Below are 19,549 nucleotides of genomic sequence, written 5' to 3'. Positions count from 1 at the left end.
GAGGGGGGATCTCGTGGAGACCTGTAAGATAATGAAGGGGCTGGATAGGGTAGAGATGGAGAGATTCTTTCCACTTAGAAAGGAAACGAGAACTAAAGGGCACAGCCTCAAAATAAAGGGGGGTCAGTTTAGGACAGAGTTGAGGAGGAACTTCTTCTCTCAGAGGGTGGTGAATCTCTGGAATTCTCTGCCCACTGAAGTGGTGGAGGCTACCTCATTGAATATGTTTAAATCACGGATAGATGGATTCCTGATCGACAAGGGAATTAGGGGTTCTAGGGATCAGGTGGGTAAGTGGAACTGATCCACTTCAGATCAGCCATGATCTTATTGAATGGCGGGGCAGGTTCGAGGGGCTAGATGGCCTACTCCTGCTCCTATTTCTTATGTTCTTATGTTCTTACTATTAAAGTGAAAATCTAAATGTCCTCACGCCAATTTTGAGGTTATCTCTTGTTACTCTGAATCCATAAACCAGAGGAAATAATTTTTCAATATCTATCCTATTGAATGTCTGAGCTAGATCTTCAATCCAGGCGCGAGAACCTGACAGCCAGAAATCCCCTGGGTCTCGACCCTGCGGCATCCCTGCATCACTCACACTTGAGCAAGTTCAGTGCACAATTAGTGGAGTCAGGCTACGCCAAGAGTTGGGGATTGCCTGCTGTGCATGGCCACCAAAGACAGATGGCAGCTATGAGGGAGTGGGGGGGTCTTTTGATATCTTGCTGAATAAAAGAGGCAGCACGAATGCAAACAGGAGGGCCAGCAGTCTCAAGGTGCATCGAAATGGCCAAGCAAGCAATTACAAAGCACTGCAGCTTAGCTGAGGAGAAAACTGTTTGGAAATTGTCAGGACACTGACAGGCCAACCAGAAACACTATTTTCAAAACACAGCTGCTTCCCTCCTCTGGATGTGGAGATGCCGGCGTTGGACTGGGGTGAACACAGTAAGAAGTCTCACAACACCAGGTTAAAGTCCAACAGGTTTATTTGGTAGCAAATACCATTTGCTACCAAATAAACCTGTTGGACTTTAACCTGGTGTTGTGAGACTTCTCACTGTGTCCCTCCTCTGGCCCATGGGTGATTGAAGATCCCGGCCTCCAACATTTTTGCCGTCTATCAATCTTGTTAACTTATCTGGCTGCAAGTGTGACCTCTTCACCTGTGAGCATAAGGAAGAATTGCATTTAGATAACACATTTCACAATTTCAAAGTGTTCCAAAGTGCTTCATAATATTGGTCAGGACACCTGGAGAACCCCATTGCTCTTCTTTGAATAGTATCATTGGCTCTTACATGACCATCTGATAGGGAAGATAGAGGTTCAGTCTAAACTTACATCCAATAGAGGCTACCTTCAACAAATGCAAAAGTCTCTCAGATTGAGGCTACCATTGAGCCTATGTTGATTTTTAAGTCAACTAGTTATGTAAATAGTTCACAGCATCATAGTGGACCTAATTCTTGGAGTTATTGGATATCAAACAGAAACCAAACCCTGAGAGTGAGCCAATTATCTTACCATTTTTTGTTAGCTCTAAGACAATTTCAACTAATTCACCGCAGACCACTGAATGACCTGGCACTTATTGGGCTATAGGTTTGGTCATTTGTTCCCCGACCAGATTCTTAACACTTTTTTTCTTCCATTTCAATTTGCGAACATGAACAATGGTTTGACGCAGACATGTAGCAGAATGCAACTGAAACTATTAGCATCTATGACTTTTCTTCTGTTAGAGCTGTCATTTGATGGTAAACCACATCAAAGTGGTTAACATTTTCTCAGATTTAGTCAGTGCTCATTAATTTCTTCATTTAGTTTGCATAAGCAACAGAATCCTGATACGTATGGCATATGTGCCACCAGAACATTACAGTGAAATATTCAAATTATATATAAAATTATCAATTCCAAAATCTGAAAGAACCCTCACTAAAACCCCAGTACCCTGTTCTTGATGCCTTGGTATTTGTCGCAATACTCTGGTCAGCCTTGGGTGCTGTTGTGTAGCTTTCCATAAATGGAATCAATTCACAATAGAAAGGTTTCAGCCCCTTAGAGATGACATCAAAGGGAACAGACCGCATCCCTTTGAGCCTATTATAAATTACTCGAGAACTTCACTTGTAATCACAGTAGAAGCGACAATGAAATCATTGCAAAATACTCTGCTCATTTCTTTGATTGCTGTCTCCTTAACTCCAACCTGTAAGTAACAAAATGTAACTTTTACACTTGGTGCGTTTGTAGTAGCATTTATCATAAATAATATTGAATTAATAATCAGTGTGTCTTAATTATTTTTATAACAAGTTCTCAATGTTTTAATTGTTAATATATTAACATTTATCCCTTTCTGTATTTATTACACTAGATGTCTACTTCCTGCATTATAATGTACGTTATTCCTTGGCACTTTAGGCTGCACAAAAACATTTTTTAACTAACGTAACAAATCTAAGGTAATTTTGTGGAGAAAACATGTATGTTTTGTTACCAAACAGTCTAATTAATCTGCTTGATAATATTTACTGATAAAAATAAGTGTCTGATAAGAGATAAGCAGAATAAGTGATGTGGAATTAGGAGCCTATTTAAAGCCTTGTCTCATCATTGTGTCTCTGACTGCAATGTTAGTCTGAGGCCAGAGTCCGGGAGCTGTGACAGTTTCCCTGCCAAGCCAAACTATATAGAAAGTGGATCCGAGGACAAGAAAAGCTAAGTTTTTGTTTAGGAATCCTAGTGGACTTTGAGGGTCAGGAGTGCCCACCTTCCCTTGTTGTGATCATCACAAACCACCGACCCTCCACCCCACCCCCCCGCCCCCCCCCATCACCCCCCCACCAGGCGGCACGGTGGTACAGTGGTTAGCACTGTTGCCTCACAGCACCAGGGACCTGGGTTCAATTCCCGGCTTGGGTCACTGTCTGAGTGGAGTTTGCACATTCTCCCCATGTCTGGGTTTACTCCAGGTGCTCTGGTTTCCTCCCACAGTCCAAAGATATGTAGGTTAGGTGGACTGGCCGTGCTAAATTGCCCCATAGTGTCAGGGGCACTAGCTAGGGTACATGCATGGGGTTATGGTGATAGGGCCTGGGTGGGATTGTGGTGGGTGCAGACTCGATGGGCCGAATGGCCTCCTTCTGCATTGTAGGGATTCTCTGATTCTAAGATGTGCTCTTTTAAAGCTTTATATGTGTTATATTGCAATCAAGGAACTGCTAAAGGATTGCCTTTGAGATTTGAAAGGGAAAAACTCCTGTTACCCCTTCCCATCCCCACCCCAGTCCCCTTCCTGTATAACCTGTGAAGGGGGAAAAATATACAGGTGGGTACACATAAGACGGCTGCCTGGCACACAAACAGTCACCTGGGAAAGAGACATTAAGCAGGCACTGACTTTCAGTACAGACAGCCACCTGAGATTAAAACATAAAGGACAGACAGCTATTCAAAGTTAAACATGCATGAATCAAATCCTACAGGAAGCCAGCCAGGGCTTAAGGATAAGGACAATAGCGGTAGATAATGAGATTAGCTACAGTGGGATCGGGAATACATAACTGCAGGAAAACCAATTACTGTAAATTACTATATGGATAGGCCGAAACTAAAACCATTGATAGCCACTGACGTAGGAAATGTAACCATTAATAAGACAATGCGATGTTAACATGTTCATGTCTGTATCTGTCTGTATTTGTCTATAACAATGTGTTAACGATCAATCACCTACTTGATTACAACGATGTGATAATGGCTAGATGTCCGGTCCATCTATTGTGTAAAGGGTATAAAGATGGACTGCTCCTATTGTCTCATTGAGAGAAGGTTTGCTGCTTGTTAGTGCCTTTACTCCATGAAGCTTCATTAAAATAAAACTGTATTCTTGAAACCTTCAAGCCTGACTCAGTGGTACATTTCCCACAACACCTGCCAGGGACCATTCCTATTGCTCATACTGAGCTCTTCTGCCTCTTCTCATAGTTTGTTTTTTAGATATGTAACAGGAACCTAGAAATAACTGGAGGCCTGGATGGCGTCCAGCCGTTACTGTATGTGGACACAGATCGCTTTATTATTTGTGGAATTAGAGTTGAAATGAACACTGTGCGTTCAGCAGCAAACATCCCCACTTTTGACCTGATGATGAGGGAAGATCTATAATAAAGCAGCTGAAACTGGTTAGGCCAGGACACTATCTCAAGGAATTCCTGTAACAATGGGCTGGAGCTAGAATAATTGGTCTCCAACAACCAGAGCCATTTTTCTTTGTGTTTGAAACAAAAACAGAAAATGCTGGAAATCTCAACAAGTCTGACAGCATCTGTGGACAGAGAATAGAGCCAAAGTTTCAAGTCAGGATGACCCTTTGTCAGAGACGTGTTTGGTTTCACTCCAACCAGTGAAGAGATTTTCTCCTGATTCCTAATAGACTTCAGCACTTGGTCAAATGCTGCCTTGATGTCAAGGGCAGTCACTATCATCTCATCTTCATTAGAATGATTTACTTATTTTACAAATTATATAAAATGTAAATATATGGTTACTCACACATGTAAAAATCTACATATGCTAATTCAGTACTCGTTTCAACTGATGAATAGTTTTTCCACATCTTCTACATATTTTAAATACAGATTATGGTGCGGAAATTATCGGAGGCCGTGAAGTTAAACCCCATTCAAAACCTTATATGGCGTCTATCCAAAAATATGACAGTGGAACAAACAACTATAGACATGTGTGTGGAGGGACTTTGATCAGAAATAGATGGGTACTGACTGCAGCACACTGTAAATTGTGAGTTATCGTGTGAACATGTCTACATGAAGTTGTGCAATGATTGTTAAATGAAATTTATAAAGTGCTTATCTCCCTCATCTAACCCACATGAAATAATCAGTTTCAAACACTGTAGCCACACCATTATTGTTACACACAGAATTGTGTTATTGGCATATATCTCTTCAGCATGATCTTTGATATGATATAAAAACAATGTACGTGTATTTATAATATATATTATTATTTACATTCATACAATCTAGTTGTCAGATGGAAAATAATTGTATAGTTCTGCAGTTGCAAACATTATTTCATTTATTAACTATGGCCTACTAGTAGAGAACCATACTATCTACTGCAGGTATTGCAAGTCGGCCTTGCCACATGGGCACTACCCAGCTATGTCTCCAACCACCCAAAGGCTTCAATAGCCTCTGAGCCCCCCGGCATGGCCATCACTCTTGTGGTGATTCACCGGTAGTGATTCTCACTGTCTTGCACCATGCCTGAAGGTTGAAAGATCCCAACAGCTGAGAGAATCCGGCATTGAATGGGTTAAGCATAGGTACACCCCTAATGCCGCGACAGAGCACCAGTGCCATATGCACAAAAAATTACCATCTGATTTCACAGCCATGGCCAAATTATTAGCCAGGAGGTACTCCCCTTCGCCAGTAGAACTCCCTTTGTTTTCAGGAATGAAGACCTTACTAATGTTTTGAACTTTATTTTAATTCCCTTGTTAAAAGTCACACATCTGATGTTTGTTCTTTTCTTTACAAATAACTAAATTGCTGTAGTTACACTAGAGTTCAAAATAAACAAATGCAATGATTGGAAATCTGAGGTAAAATTCTGGAAATGCACAGCAGATGAGTAGATAAATAGATCAGTCAGTATCTGAGGATGAATATTCCACTAAAATGCCAACTTTACGGGTACTGACTGAGCTGCTACTGATTTCCCACAATTTGTGCTTTTCTTAATAGAATAATAAGTAAGTTTATTTATTAGTCGTAAGTAGGCTTACATTAACACTGCAATGAAGTTACTGTGAAAATCCTCTAGCCGCCACACTCCAGCACCTGTTCGGGTACACTGAGGGAGAATTTAGCACGGTCAAGGCACCTAACCAGCACGTCTTTCGGACTGTGGGAGGAAACCAGAGCACCCGGAGGAAACCCACACAGGGAACGTGCCGACTGCACACAGACAGCGACCCAAGCCGGGAATCGAACCCAGGTCCCTGGCGCTGTGAGGCAGCTGTGCTAATCACTGTGCCACCATGCTGCCCACTGGGAAAATCTGCCTTACTATATGTTTGCATCAAATGCAGAAGCTTTCCATTCATGAAGGTGAAGGGAAAAAGGAATATATGGAACCGGGATGGGAAGAGCTAGAGTGGGAACAAGTTCATGTGGAGGATTATCACAGCATAAACCAATTGAACTAGGTGGCCTTTTACTGCATTCTAGAGTCAATGTTTGACTGGAATGAAAACAGTAGCAAATGATGTGGGGCTTGGTTAATTTTGTTTGGTCTGATATTCTTCCACTGTTTGTGAACTTGGTTGTTATTTGGTTGACAAAGTTCTGAAAATTGTCTTCTTTAATGAATGTAAAGAATAATTATCTCTCTTTCTGATGAAACTCAGCAAAGGATCTATTCGAGTAGTTCTTGGAGCTCATTCTCTCTCACGGAATGAGAAGAGTCAACAAAGGCTTCCGGTGAAGGAGCAATATCCCCACCCAGGTTTCAACAGAAAAACTAAGGAAAATGACATCATGCTGCTCGAAGTATGAACTTTATTTATTTCATTCATTCATGATTGTTCGTGATGTTTGAAACTTGTAATTTAGAAAGGCAAAAGTTTTATCATTTCACTGAAAAGCTACAGCTTCACATCTTCAATCTCTTTGAATAACGTTTATGGAACAGACTTAAGCACACAAAGTACTACAGTTCTTGCCATGTATATTGATAGTTTCTATTTAAACGCCCATTGTAGTGCGAGGTAATACAACAAGGAAGCTTTAACAATGGTGATTTATTAAACAACAGCAGCAAAAACTATATATACAAGCTCAACACTGATACGGTTCTTGCCCCACCGACTCCGTGGCTTACACTGAGGATTTCACCTCCCTGTGAACTCCATAACACTCAATAGGCCAAGGTTTGCGTACTTCATTCTGACAGGTCTTGTGACTCGTGAACGATCACCATTAAAGGTGCCATGCTATCACACTCCCAGCATAGTGACTGTTGCTATGAATTCTTATCATGGATGATTGTATATCTTTCCTCCACATGAAGTGCTCTCTCAAAACCTTTTTTTCCGACAATGTGAAGTTCAAAATGGTACATAGTTCTCTAATTGAAGTCTTATTCATGTTTTCTATAGGCTCACTATAACCTCTTGCCTTTTATTTTCCAGATCTCTTGTGATGGAACCTAGAATTCTATTAGCATTTTTCTAACCACATTATCAGCCTGGATTACTGCCTTTAATGCCCTCTGAACAAAACCCCTCCACCCTTTTCCAGCACCACACCTGCTCCCATTCAAAATATGGCCCATATGGTTAAGTTTTTAAACCAAAATGTAATGAAACTTAACTAAAATTGAGTTCTCCTGGTCACTTTTTACTCAATTCCCATAGCCCTTCTTTGGTTGTCTAAAAAGAATTACAAAACAGTATATGCTTCAAACCATGCAAAATGAGTGCCATTGGGAGATATGTACAAGGGAGGGGTTTTCTGGCTCGCTCGACCCAAGGCCAGAAAATCCCGCCCGAGGTTAATGGAGCATCGTCAGCCCTTCGTCCACTCCAATTTCATGGTGAATGGGGCGGTAGAATTCCGGTGGTCATACACATGGATATCTACATGTTGATGAAGAGAGTAAATAGATCACACACACAGGTCAGGAAAATCCCAGATTCACATTAATTACTGTCAGCTTGGACAGCGATTACTTTCCTACAAATGGCTTCAATCACCCTCTGACAGCAAATCAATAATAATCAACTGGGAATCCTGCTCCAGATTGTCCGCTGATTGCTGCTGTGTGGGTGTTGGATGTGAATTGGGTTGGGCTGAGTTGTGAACCTCCAGATAACAGCAATAACCAACATGGCCCATAAATGATAAACAACATCTGGAGAGCCAGAGCAGAGAGCAGTCAGTGCCCATGGAGCCATTGACTGATCCAAGTCCAAGTCAGAGTACTCAGTCTTAGAGGGGAGATGTTTGCAAAGCAGGTTTCTTGTAAGGAGAAGATTACGGACCTACAAGGTCTTCACTTTTTGAAAGGCAAAAGTATTAATTCATTCTTATTGTCCCATAGCTGTTCAACGAAGCAAAGATCAACAAATTTGTGAAACTGCACAAACTACCGAAAGCTAAGGGTGCGGATGTGAAACCCGGAACTCGCTGTACAGCGGCGGGATGGGGAATAACAACTATACGTTCCAAATCTCCATCTGACACACTTAAAGAAGTGAAGCTATCTATAATAGATCGTGAAACATGCAACAGTAAGGATTATTACAATCATAAACCCGAGGTAACCCAGGACATGATCTGTGCTGGTGACAGCAAAGGCAGAGAAGACACATGCTTGGTGAGTATACTGTGTTAGCTGGTATCAGTAACTAGGGAGCTTTTGGATTGTCTCTAAAATCCCAGCTGATTCACTAGTTTCTTTTACAAAAGGAAATCTGCCGCCATTATCCAGTATGCACTCTATGCACCTTCAATTTTGCATCATCATCAATGTTGACTCTTAATTGCCCTTGAAATGGCAGGGATACCACTCATCAGTTGCATCATAAAAGTGCTTCAAGAAGGTAGCCCACCAACACCACCTTCTCAGGGTAACTTGCATGGGCATAAACCTTGGAAGCAACACCCACATCTCAAGAACAATTTTTTTAAAATGATAAACAAATGGTCCACAGTTGTACAAATATAAGTCACCCTAATCGTGGAAGAACCATAAGAACATAAGAGCTAGGAGCAGGAGTAGGCCATTTGGCCCCTTGAGCCTCCTCCGCCATTCAATAAGATCATGGCTGATCCTTTCGTAAACTCATCTCCACTTATCTGCCCGCTCACTATAACCCTTAATTCCTTTACGATTCAAAAATCTATCTGCCTTTGCCTTAAAAACTTAAAATCCATCCTCCCTGTATTTCCTGTGCTCCTGGAACTCTTTGCCCTATATCATAGAACATAGAACATAGAAAAACTACTGCACAAACAGGCCCTTCGGCCCACAAGTTGTGCCGAACACATCCCTACCTTCTAGACCTACCTATAACCCTCCATCCTATTAAGCTCCATGTACTCATCCAGGAGTCTCTTAAAAGACCCTATTGAGTTTGCCTCCACCACCACTGACGGCAGCCGATTCCACTCACCCACCACCGTCTGTGTGAAAAACTTACCCCTAACATCTCCCCTGTACCTTCCCCCCAGCACCTTAAACCTGTGTCATCTCGTAGCAGACATTTCCACCCTGGGAAAAAGCCTCTGAAAGTCCACCCGATCTATGCCTCTCAACATCTTATACACCTCTATTAGGTCTCCTCTCATCCTTCATCTCTCCAAGGAGAAAAGACCGAGCTCCCTCAGCCCATCCTCATAAGGCATGCCACTCAATCCAGGCAACATCCTTGTAAATCTCCTCTGCACCCTTTCAATCTTTTCCACATCCTTCCTATAGTGAGGCGACCAGAACTGAGCGCAGTACTCCAAGTGGGGTCTGACGAGGGTCTTATATAGCTGCATCATTATCCCCGGACTCCTAAACTCAATCCCTCGATTGATAAAGGCCAGCACACCATACGCCTTCTGTATCAAGTTGGTTTCCCTTCATTAGAGTTTTGGTTGATGTAGATACTGCCCACTGGTAAAAGTATTGGATTTCGAGTCCCATGACGAAGACCCAGTGATCCAGAATGCTTAAAATTTCATTCAGAGTAACTTATTTAAAGCCTGTGAGTGATCAACAGCAAATAAGTCATTTAAAAATGACTTACTAAGGTTTTACTGGGGATGCCAGAGGGATTGTTTGTGATCTATATAACAAAGGCAAGATGTTAGGCTGTTTCAAATGGCCCCAACTCAAAACTCAAGCAAAGTGACACCTCCCACTAAAGGGCAACACAGCAAGCTGAGCCGAGAAGAATGCCTGAAAAGCTTTCAGACAACATTAATCACCAGTGGCTTGTTGAGAAGTTGAAGTCCATGTTAATAAGGGGAAGGTATGGGTAAAGATTTGGTTCAGTGACAGGAAGTAAAGGATAGTGCTTGATGGATGATTTTCAGACTGGCAAGTGGTTTGCAGTATTGTTCCCCAGGCATTTTGGGATATTTATTTTTAAATTTTTTTTATTAACAACATAAGCTTGGGCATATGGAACCGCTTTAGAAAACTTGCAGAAGATGTAAAACTTCGCAAGACCGTAGCTTTTGATGCAGATAGATGTAAACTTCAGGAGGACACAGGTAGGATGGTGAAATGGGCCAAAATGTGGACAGATGTACTGGTACTTTACAACCTCGCTCAGGCGAGGCTCATAAAATCCCGCCTGAGGCCAACAGAGAATTCCATTCGGCGAGACGTGTCCTCCCCGGTAAAATTCCGGCAATGGAGTTCAATGCAGAGTAATGTGAAGTAATCAGTGGTCAGTATCTGGAATAGACTGCTTGAGAAGATAGTGAAGGCAGATTTAACCACAACTTTCAGAAAGGAATTGGATAATTATCTCAGAAGTAAAAAATTCAGGCCTGCCTGAAAAAGGCACGGAAGTGGGACTAGCTGAGTGGTTTTGCTGAGAGCTGGCATGGACATGATGGGACAAATGGCCTCCTTCTGTGCTGTAATCATTCTATGATACTATATGTTCCATATTAAACATTGGGAGGACTAACATGGAAAGATAATATTCTTCCATAAAGTAGATCATTTTGAAAAGTGTAAACTAGCAGGGCCCAGATCTTTCAAGGCGGTTCAGAAAGTTGATAAGGTAATTTAAAAAGCATATTAGTTTGGTTTCTAAGCAGAAGAATCAAATATAAAAGTGAAGTGATCAGGGAAAATCTTTATAACTCACTGGTTAGGCTTGAGCCGGAGTACTGAGTATAATGCTGGGCGTCACATTTCAGGGAAGTTACAAAGGCTCAAGAAGAGATAGAAAAGTTTATCAGGATGTTACCAAGCATGAGGGTTTATATCTATGTGGAAAGGTTGAAAAAATTAGACTATTCTCTTTGGAACATATAACATTAAGAGGTGGCCAAATAAAGGTCTTCAAGACAATGAAGAATTTCATAGATCAGGTGGAGAAAGTAGATGTACAGCCAGGGGTTGTAGATTTAAATCATGTCCAATAAATCTAGAGGGCAGCTGAGGAAAATTTCATTCACTCAGAAAGTTGTCAGGATCTGGAATGCTTTAACTCAAAAGGTGGAAGCTGAATCCATAAATAATTTTAAAAGGGAGTTGGACAGGTGCTTAACGATGAGGCAGTGACAGGATTACCAACAAAAAGCAAGGTTATGGGGCTAAGCATAATTGCCTTTTCAAAGTGATGATGGTCGATTGATTTTCTTCCATGTTGTAAGTTTCTATGATTTGATAAAAGAACACGTGTCCTTGAACCTGTTACAACCATTGGAAAGTAATAGTTCATGCGAGTAGTGAAAGACCTGTAAGACCATAAGACATAAGAGCAGAATTAGGCCACTTGGCCCATCGAGTCTGCTCCACTATTCAATCATGGCTGATATTTTTCTCATCCCCATTCATCTGCCTTTTCCCCATAACCACTGATCCCCTTATTAATCAAGAACCTATCAATCTCTGTCTTAAAGACACTCAATGACTTGGCCTCCACGGCCTTCTGCGGCAAAGAGTTCCACAGATTCACCACTCTCTGGCTGAAGAAATTCCTCCTCATCCCTGTTTTAAAGGATCATCCCTTTAGCCTGAGGTTGTGCCCTCTGGTTCTAGTTTTTCCTACTGGTGGAAACATCCTCTCCACATCCACTCCACATCCTCTCCACATCCACAGTATCCTCTAAGTTTCAATAAGATCCCCCATCATCCTTCTAAACTCCAATGAGTACAGACCCAGAGTCCTCAACCATTCCTCGTAAAACAAGGTCTTCATTCCAGCGATCATTCTTGTGAACCTTTCCAAGGTCAGCACACCCTTCCTTAGATATGGGGCTCAAAACTGCTCACAATACTCTAAATAGGGTCTGACTAGAGCCTTATACTGCCTCAGAAGTACGTCCCTGCTATTGTATTCTAGCCCTCTCGACATGAGTGCTAACATTGCATTTGCCTTCCTAACTGCCGACTGAACCTGCACGTTAACCTTAAGAGAAGCTTGAACAATGTCCCTTTGTGTTTCTGATTTCCTAATCATTTTCCCATTTAGAAAATAATCTATGCCTCCATTCCTCCTTCCAAAGTGCATAACCTCATTTTGTACTTTTCCACATTGTATTCCATCTGCCACTTCTTTGCCCACTCTCCTAATCTGTCCAAGTCCTTCTGCAGCCCACCTGCTTCCTCAATACTACCTGTCCTCTACATATCTTTGTATCATCTGCAAACTGAGCAACAGTGTCTTCAGTTCCTTCCTCCAAATCGTTAATGTATATTGTGAAAAGTTGTGGTCCCAGCACCGACCCCTGAGGCACACCATTAGTCACCGGCTGCCATCCTGAAAAAGACCCCTTTAACCCCACTCTCTGCCTTCTGCCAGTCAGCCAATCCTCTATCCATGCCAGGATCTTATCCTTAACACCATGGGCACTTAACTTATTTAATAGTCTCCTATGCGGCATCTTGTCAAAGGTCTCCTGGAAATCTAAATAAATCACATCCACTGGTTCTCCTTTATTTAACTTCCTTGTAATCTCCTCAAAGAACTCTAACAGATTTGTCAGACATGACCTCCCCTTGGCAAAGCCGTGCTGACTTAGTCCTATTTTTTCATGCACTTCCAAGTACTCTGCGATCCCATCTTCAATAAGGGACTCTAAAATCTTGTCAATGACTGAGGTCAGGCTAACCGGCCTATAATTTCTCGTCTGTTGCCTCCCTCCCTTCTTAAACAGCGGTGCTACATTAGCTACTTTCCAGTCATCTGGTACCCTCCCTGCCTCCAGTGATTCCTGAAAGATCACCACCAATGCCTCCACAATTTCCTCAGCTATCTCTTTTAGAACCCTGGGGTGTAGCCCATCTGGTCCAGGTGATTTATCCACTTTCAGATCTTTCAGTTTCCCCAGAACCTTCTCCTTAGTGATGGCCGCTACACTCACCTGTGCCCCCTGACTCTCCTGGAGTTCTGGCATCCCACTGGCCTCTTCCACCGTGAAGACTGATGCAAAGTAACTATTCAGTTCCTCTGCCATTGCTTTGTTTCCTATCATTACTTCTCCAGCCTCACTTTCCAGTGGTCCAATGGCTATTTTTGCCTCTCTCTTACCTTTCATATATTGAAAAAAACTCTTCCTACCTTCTTTTATATTACCAGCTAGCTTACACTCATATTCCATCTTCTCCCCGCTTAGTGTTTTTTTAGTTGTGCTCTGCTTGCTTTTAAAGGCTTCCCAATTCTCTGGTTGCCCACTAATCCTTGCCACTTTGTATGCTTTTTCTTTTGCTTTTATGCTGTCTTTGACTCCCCTCATCAGCCATGGATACCTCGTCCTCCCCTTAGCATGTTTCGTCCTCCTTGGGATGAATTTCTGTTGTGCCTCCCGAATAACTCTCAAAAACTCCTGCCACTGTCTTCCCTGCTGGGCTCCCTTTCCAATCAACTATGGCCAGCTCCTCCCTCATGTCTTTGTGGTTACCTTTATTTAATTGTAATACCGTCACATCTGATTCCAGCTTCTCCCTCTCAAACTGCAGGGTAAATTCTATCATATTGTGGTCACTGCTCCCTAAGGGTTCCTTAACCCTGAGTTCCCTAATCAAGTCTGCCTCATTACACGTCACCAAACCCAGAATTGCCTGTTCCCTGGTAGGCTCTATCACAAGCTGCTCCCCCGATACTCTAGAAAGCCCTAATGCAGGGACACATGCTTGTAGCAGCTAATCATGATTAGAAATTGAATCAATAGAAGACGTTCAGGGTAGCCCAGATCATGGAGATAGATCTTCCACTCAAATCTGATTTAAAAGCCTCTTTTCCTGTATCTCGAAACACTCTTTTGGTAGCGAAAAGATTATTTATGCTTCACTAAATTCGAAAAGAGAGGAACAGGAGTGGACTGCTGGGTGGTAAGGACGAATTCTAGCAGCAATTTCAAGAGTGGGTTGGTTTGGGACTGGATAAAATGTTTGATAGTAGGATATGAGAGGGATGATGAGATATGATATTTCCTGGACCAAGGAGATTAATTGCAACGATGTATTTTCTCAGCAAGTACAAACTGAAATTCCTGTAAGTCTTGACATGTACATCAGTACAGTGCACAGTTTAATATGGCAATCTGAACACGCCACTAATTAGCCAATTCTACTTAATTATTCTCTCTTTCTCATTTCTCTTTTCCAGGGTGATTCGGGTGGCCCGTTAATTTGCAAAGGTGCGTACAAAGGGATTGTGTCATACGGCCGTGAATGCGCTGATCCCAAGAAGCCTGGGATTTACACTCTCATATCAAAGAAATACCTGGACTGGATTCAGAAAACAATTGGTGTGCAAGCTTACAACATGACGGCTGTTGAGAATGTTGAGAGTCCTGCTACTCTGTTTTACTTTTAATAACTTGTTTTGGATTGCTTTGCTCAGAAAGTTTCAGCATGATTTCCCCCGTACCTTCAGTACATTGTGCAGCATTCTGTTATAAAACATAATAAACAGCTGAAATGTGAAATTCTCACTGTGAATTGGGTCATACTTTATTAACTTTTAATCCTCACAGGAGGTTATGAAGAGTAAAAGTGGGCTGAGCTGTTTTTGTGAGTAAGTGAGATTTTCAAGTGAAATTTGAGTAACAGAGCAGACATGTTTTGTATTACAGAAAGCCCAACCTAGGTTAGAAGCTGTGAGATTCTACATCAAAAGAACGTGTAAAGCACTGAACTTCTAAATAGAGGCCGAAGCTTTCAACACCAGCAGCCTAATTACCATTCTGCGGTTAACAATTCTCCAAAACACCGAAGGGCTAATGTCCAGATCCTAAATGGTGTGAGGTAGTGTGGTTGCTCCTTCTGACACCTGACATTCTGTAACACAGTCAAGACCACCTATGGCCCAAACACCCAGGGTCCCACCTCACTGCTGGCCAAGAACAAAAATGTACTCATCAAGAGCAAAGAGGCAGCCAGCTCCCTCTGTAAGGAGCACTTTGAAGATCTCCTTAACAGAGACTCTGCTTTCAATGTGAGTGTCCCTGACTCCATCCCACAGCATGCTACCCGTCACATAAAAACATAAGAACATAAGAAATAGGAGCAGGAGTAGGCCATCTAGCCCCTCGAGCCTGCCCCGCCATTCAATAAGATCATGGCTGATCTGACGTGGATCAGTTCCACTTACCCACGCCCCATAACTCCTAATTCCCTTACTGATCAGGAATCCATCTGTCCGTGATTTAAACATATTCAACGAGGTAGCCTCCACCACTTCAGTGGGCAGAGAATTCCAGAGATTCACCACCCTCTGAGAGAAGAAGTTCCTCCTCAACTCTGTCCTAAACAGAGGGCGGTACGGTAGCACAGTGGTTAGCACTGCTGCTTCACAACTCCAGGGTCCCGGGTTCGATTCCCGGCTCGGGTCACTGTCTGTGTGGAGTTTGCACATTCTCCTCGTGTCTGCGTGGGTTTCCTCCGGGTGCTCCGGTTTCCTCCCACAGTCCAAAGATGTGCGGGTTAGGTTGATTGGCCAGGTTAAAAATTGCCCCTTAGAGTTCTGAGATGCGTGGATTAGCGGGTAAATATGTGGGGGTAGGGCCTGGGTGGGATTGTGGTCGGTGCAGACTCGATGGGCCGAATGGCCTCCTTCTGCACTGTAGGGTTTCTATGATAAACTGACCCCCCTTTATTTTGAGGCTGTGCCCTCTAGTTCTAGTTTCCTATCTAAGTGGAAAGAATCTCTCCACCTCTACCCTATCCAGCCCCTTCATTATCTTATAGGTCTCTATAAGATCCCCCCTCAGCCTTCTAAATTCCAACGAATACAAACCCAATCTGCTCAGTCTCTCCTCATAATCAACACCCCTCATCTCTGGTATCAACCTGGTGAACCTTCTCTGCACTCCCTCCAAGGCCAATATATCCTTCCGCAAATAAGGGGACCAATACTGCACACAGTATTCCAGCTGCGGCCTCACCAATGCCCTGTACAGATGCAGCAAGACATCTCTGCTTTTATATTCTATCCCCCTTGCGATATAGGCCAACATCCCATTTGTCTTCTTGATCACCTGTTGCACCTGCAGACTGGGTTTTTGCGTCTCATGCACAAGGACCCCCAGGTCCCTCTGCACAGCAGCATGTTGTAATTTCTTTCCATTTAGATAATAATCCAATTTGCTATTATTTCTTCCAAAGTGAATAACCTCGCATTTGTTACCGTTATACTCCATCTGCCAGATCCTCGACCACTCACTCAGCCTGTCCAAATCTCTCTGCAGACCTTCTACGTCCTCCACACGATTCACTTTTCCACTTATCTTTGTGTCGTCTGCAAACTTTGTTACCCTACACTAAGTCCCCTCCTCCAGATCGTCTATATAAATGGTAAATAGTTGAGGCCCCAGTACTGATCCCTGCGGCACGCCACTAGTTACCATCCGCCAACCAGAAAAGCACCCATTTATTCCGACTCTCTGCTTCCTGTCGGATAGCCAATGCCCAATCCATGCTAACACCCTACCCCCAACTCCGTGTGACCCAATCTTCTTCAGCAACCTTTTGTGAGGCACCTTATCAAAAGCCTTTTGGAAATCCAAAAACACCATCTCAGCACAACCCCAACACGGCACGTGGTAGAAAAGGCCACCCGACAGCTGCAAGGGATCTGGAGTAGATAGAATCCCCACCAAAGAACCATTGGCACCAATACATGGCCTTGCTTCCCTTATCTGCATGAGAAGAACATGCCAGATGATCTTAGAGATGTCATAATCGAGACCATCTTCAAGAAAGATTTGTGTTAGCGACTAAGAATTGGAGTAAGACAGGGTAAATGGAGTTGAGATGCAGATCAGCCATGATCTAATTAAATGGTGGAACAGGTTCCTGGGCTAAATGAATACTTCCTGTTCCTGTGTGTGATGATATGTGTCTGCATGCATTACAATGTAAAGAATGTCCAGGTGAATGCGTAGGGGAAGGATTTGTGGAGTCAATGATTGCTTCCCGGGAGCGAACTGAGAGTCGGTGTGGGCTGATGGGGTAGCAAGTGTGAGGGGGACAAAGGGAGTCAGTAGGGTGGGAGGGTGAGGATGTGTTGGTATCAGTAGAAGGGATGGCGAGGGGGGTTGGTGGGGATACGGAGGTAAATGCAGACAGGGAGTGTGGGAAGGAGGAGGTTGGGGTGATCAATCTGGATGGGGAGGGGTGTTCAGGCAGGTAGATAATGTGTACATTCACCTGGACATTCCTGAAGGAGAATGGTTCAGGCAGGGGGCTAGCTGTGAGGAGGTGGAAGATGATGCTGGCAGGGGTGAGGCCCACAGTTATTGAGGAAAGGACATGGGTGAATGGAGGAAGGGAAATGAGGAGGGAGCTGACAAAGAAGTGAACGATGACCATTTCCTTTGAAATCACAAGTGAGCAAAAGTGCCTCGGCGCATGGGAGCTCAGTCAGTGAGTGGGTGGAGATGTGGGTGAGCTCAACTGGACAACAGAAAGGGGACCCCAGCAGTAGCATTGGGAAAGCTCGGGGCAGTCAGATGTGTGTGATGCATGAAGGCCCCACATGCACGGGGGGGAATGCTTGCACCAGGCTCTGAAAGGCCCGGCCACAGACACATCTCCCTCCACAATCAGCAGCTGTGAGCAACTGAACTGAGAATATTGGGGAGGTTGGTCGAGAGGCCTCACAAAGCCTACATAATGATGCTGCAAGACAACACTCGACATTATTGAGTGAGAGTGAATATATTTACAGATGATACAGTGACAGCGTTCCCCGTGCAACCACTTAGAAGTAATTTCTTGCTTTTAAGTAGCCGATTATGTCTCTGAGATGCTCCAAGGACATCAGCAGCCGGGGTGCAGCAGCCGGTGCAGTTGTCAGCCCTGTTGTCTTTGATAACTTCAGCAGCCGGCCTTTGGAAATCTGAGGGCCCTGGATTACTTTGTTTTATCATCGGTGGGTCAACTACTCCCTCTGTGGTGACAGAGGACTGGGTTAAAGGAGTCACAGGCCAAGGGGATTCAGAGGGAGTGGACAACTTCTGAGAGTCTTGAGTGGATGACCAGAGGTGTCCAGCTGGGCACCGGCCTAACTCCTTGAGGGGAAGGGGCATGTGGTGCAATGTTGATCTGCCCCATTCCCTTCTCCCATTGCCACTCCATGAACTCACCCATAGCAACAATGATGGAGTGCAGGTCTAGGCATTCTCTTGATGAGTGTCTCTGTGACGTCCACCATCCTTTCATTGGTGACCTCGCTGCACGCATACATGGTCACCACTTCACCAGAGAGCAGACAGATAGACTGCTCTGACTCACATGCCGCTCTGTAGCTGCTAATGTTTCCCGCATTTTGCTGACTCTCCACCATGAGTTGGAAGGCTGATTCCATGGGCTCGACATCTGACCCGGAGCTCACAGATGCCTCTTCCCCAGCAGTCATCCTCAAATTGGAGAACTCAGCTGAACTTGCTTCCTCTTGCTGCGGAGACATGTTCATGCAGTGAATACCAGAATGTGAGACCCTGCCTGAATGACCATTTATACCTAACAAGGTGTGTGTACCTGAACTGGTGGAGGGTGCAAGTGAGCTGGGTGACACCTTTACAAATGTGGAGCTCTCCTCTTCAGCTCCCTCCTGGCTCATCCCTGAGCTGTCGCTGGGACTGGATGTTGAGTCCTCTCCTCCTCCTCCTCCTCCCCCTCCTCATCCTCCTCCACTTCCTCCCCTCCCTCTCCTCCTCCTCCTCCTCCCCCTCCTCATCCTCCTCCACCTCCTCCCCTCCCTCTCCTCCTCTCCTCCTCCCCTCCCTTCTCTGCCGCCTCCTCCTCCTCACCTCATCTTCCTCCATCTCACCTTCATCTTCCTCCTCCTCCTTCTCCTCCTCCTCTTCCTCTCCTCATCGTCCCCCTTCTCCACCTCCTCCTCCTCCTCCTCCCCCCTTCTCCGCCTCCTCCTCCTCCTCCCCCTCTCTTCCTCCTCCTTCTCTCCTCCTCCTCCCCTTCTCCGCCTCCTCCTCCTCCTCCCCCTCTCTTCCTCCTCCTTCTCTCCTCCTCTCCCCCTTCTCCGCCTCCTCCTCCCCCTCTCTTCCTCTTCCTTCTCTCCTCCTCCTCCCCTTCTCCTCCTCCTCCTTCTCCTCCTCTCCCTCCTCTTCTTCCTCCCCCTCTGCTCCTCCTCCTCCCCCTCTCTTCCTCCTCCTTCTCTCCTCCTCCTCCCCTTCTCCTCCTCCTCCTCTCCCTCCTCTTCTTCCTCCCCCTCTCCTCCTCCTCCTCAGAACTTGGTCTAGTTTTGGAGGCACCTGTAAATGAGAAAAGGGAGGCAAATGACAGCATCAGCTGCCTCCAACAT

The 19,549-nt window shown here is 44.3% G+C and overlaps 1 protein-coding gene across 1 annotated transcript; it reads left to right on the top strand.

The window, feature by feature from the left end:
• Positions 1-2,150: 2,150 nt before the first annotated feature.
• On the top strand, positions 2,151-14,716 carry LOC144497801 (granzyme K-like). Its single transcript, XM_078219240.1, has 5 exons — positions 2,151-2,220; positions 4,653-4,815; positions 6,455-6,596; positions 8,149-8,424; positions 14,390-14,716. Exons 1-5 carry the CDS (start codon positions 2,160-2,162, stop codon positions 14,597-14,599), a joined length of 852 nt encoding a protein of 283 aa, XP_078075366.1. The 5' UTR covers positions 2,151-2,159; the 3' UTR covers positions 14,600-14,716.
• Positions 14,717-19,549: the final 4,833 nt, after the last annotated feature.

The sequence above is a fragment of the Mustelus asterias genome, chromosome 1 (genome assembly GCF_964213995.1).
Source record: "Mustelus asterias chromosome 1, sMusAst1.hap1.1, whole genome shotgun sequence".
NCBI classification, from domain to species: Eukaryota; Metazoa; Chordata; class Chondrichthyes; order Carcharhiniformes; family Triakidae; genus Mustelus; species Mustelus asterias.
Note: the sequence above shows the minus strand (reverse complement) of the source record. Positions and strands in the feature narration are given on the sequence as shown.

Excerpts from the sequence above, each read along its gene's own strand:
- LOC144497801 (XM_078219240.1), top strand. The coding sequence starts at position 2,160 with ATGAAATCATTGCAAAATACTCTGCTCATTTCTTTGATTGCTGTCTCC. Across the intron at positions 2,221-4,652 it reads TGTCTCCTTAACTCCAACCT|ATTATGGTGCGGAAATTATC; the intron begins GTAAGTAACAAA and ends TTTTAAATACAG. Across the intron at positions 8,425-14,389 it reads GCAGAGAAGACACATGCTTG|GGTGATTCGGGTGGCCCGTT; the intron begins GTGAGTATACTG and ends TCTCTTTTCCAG.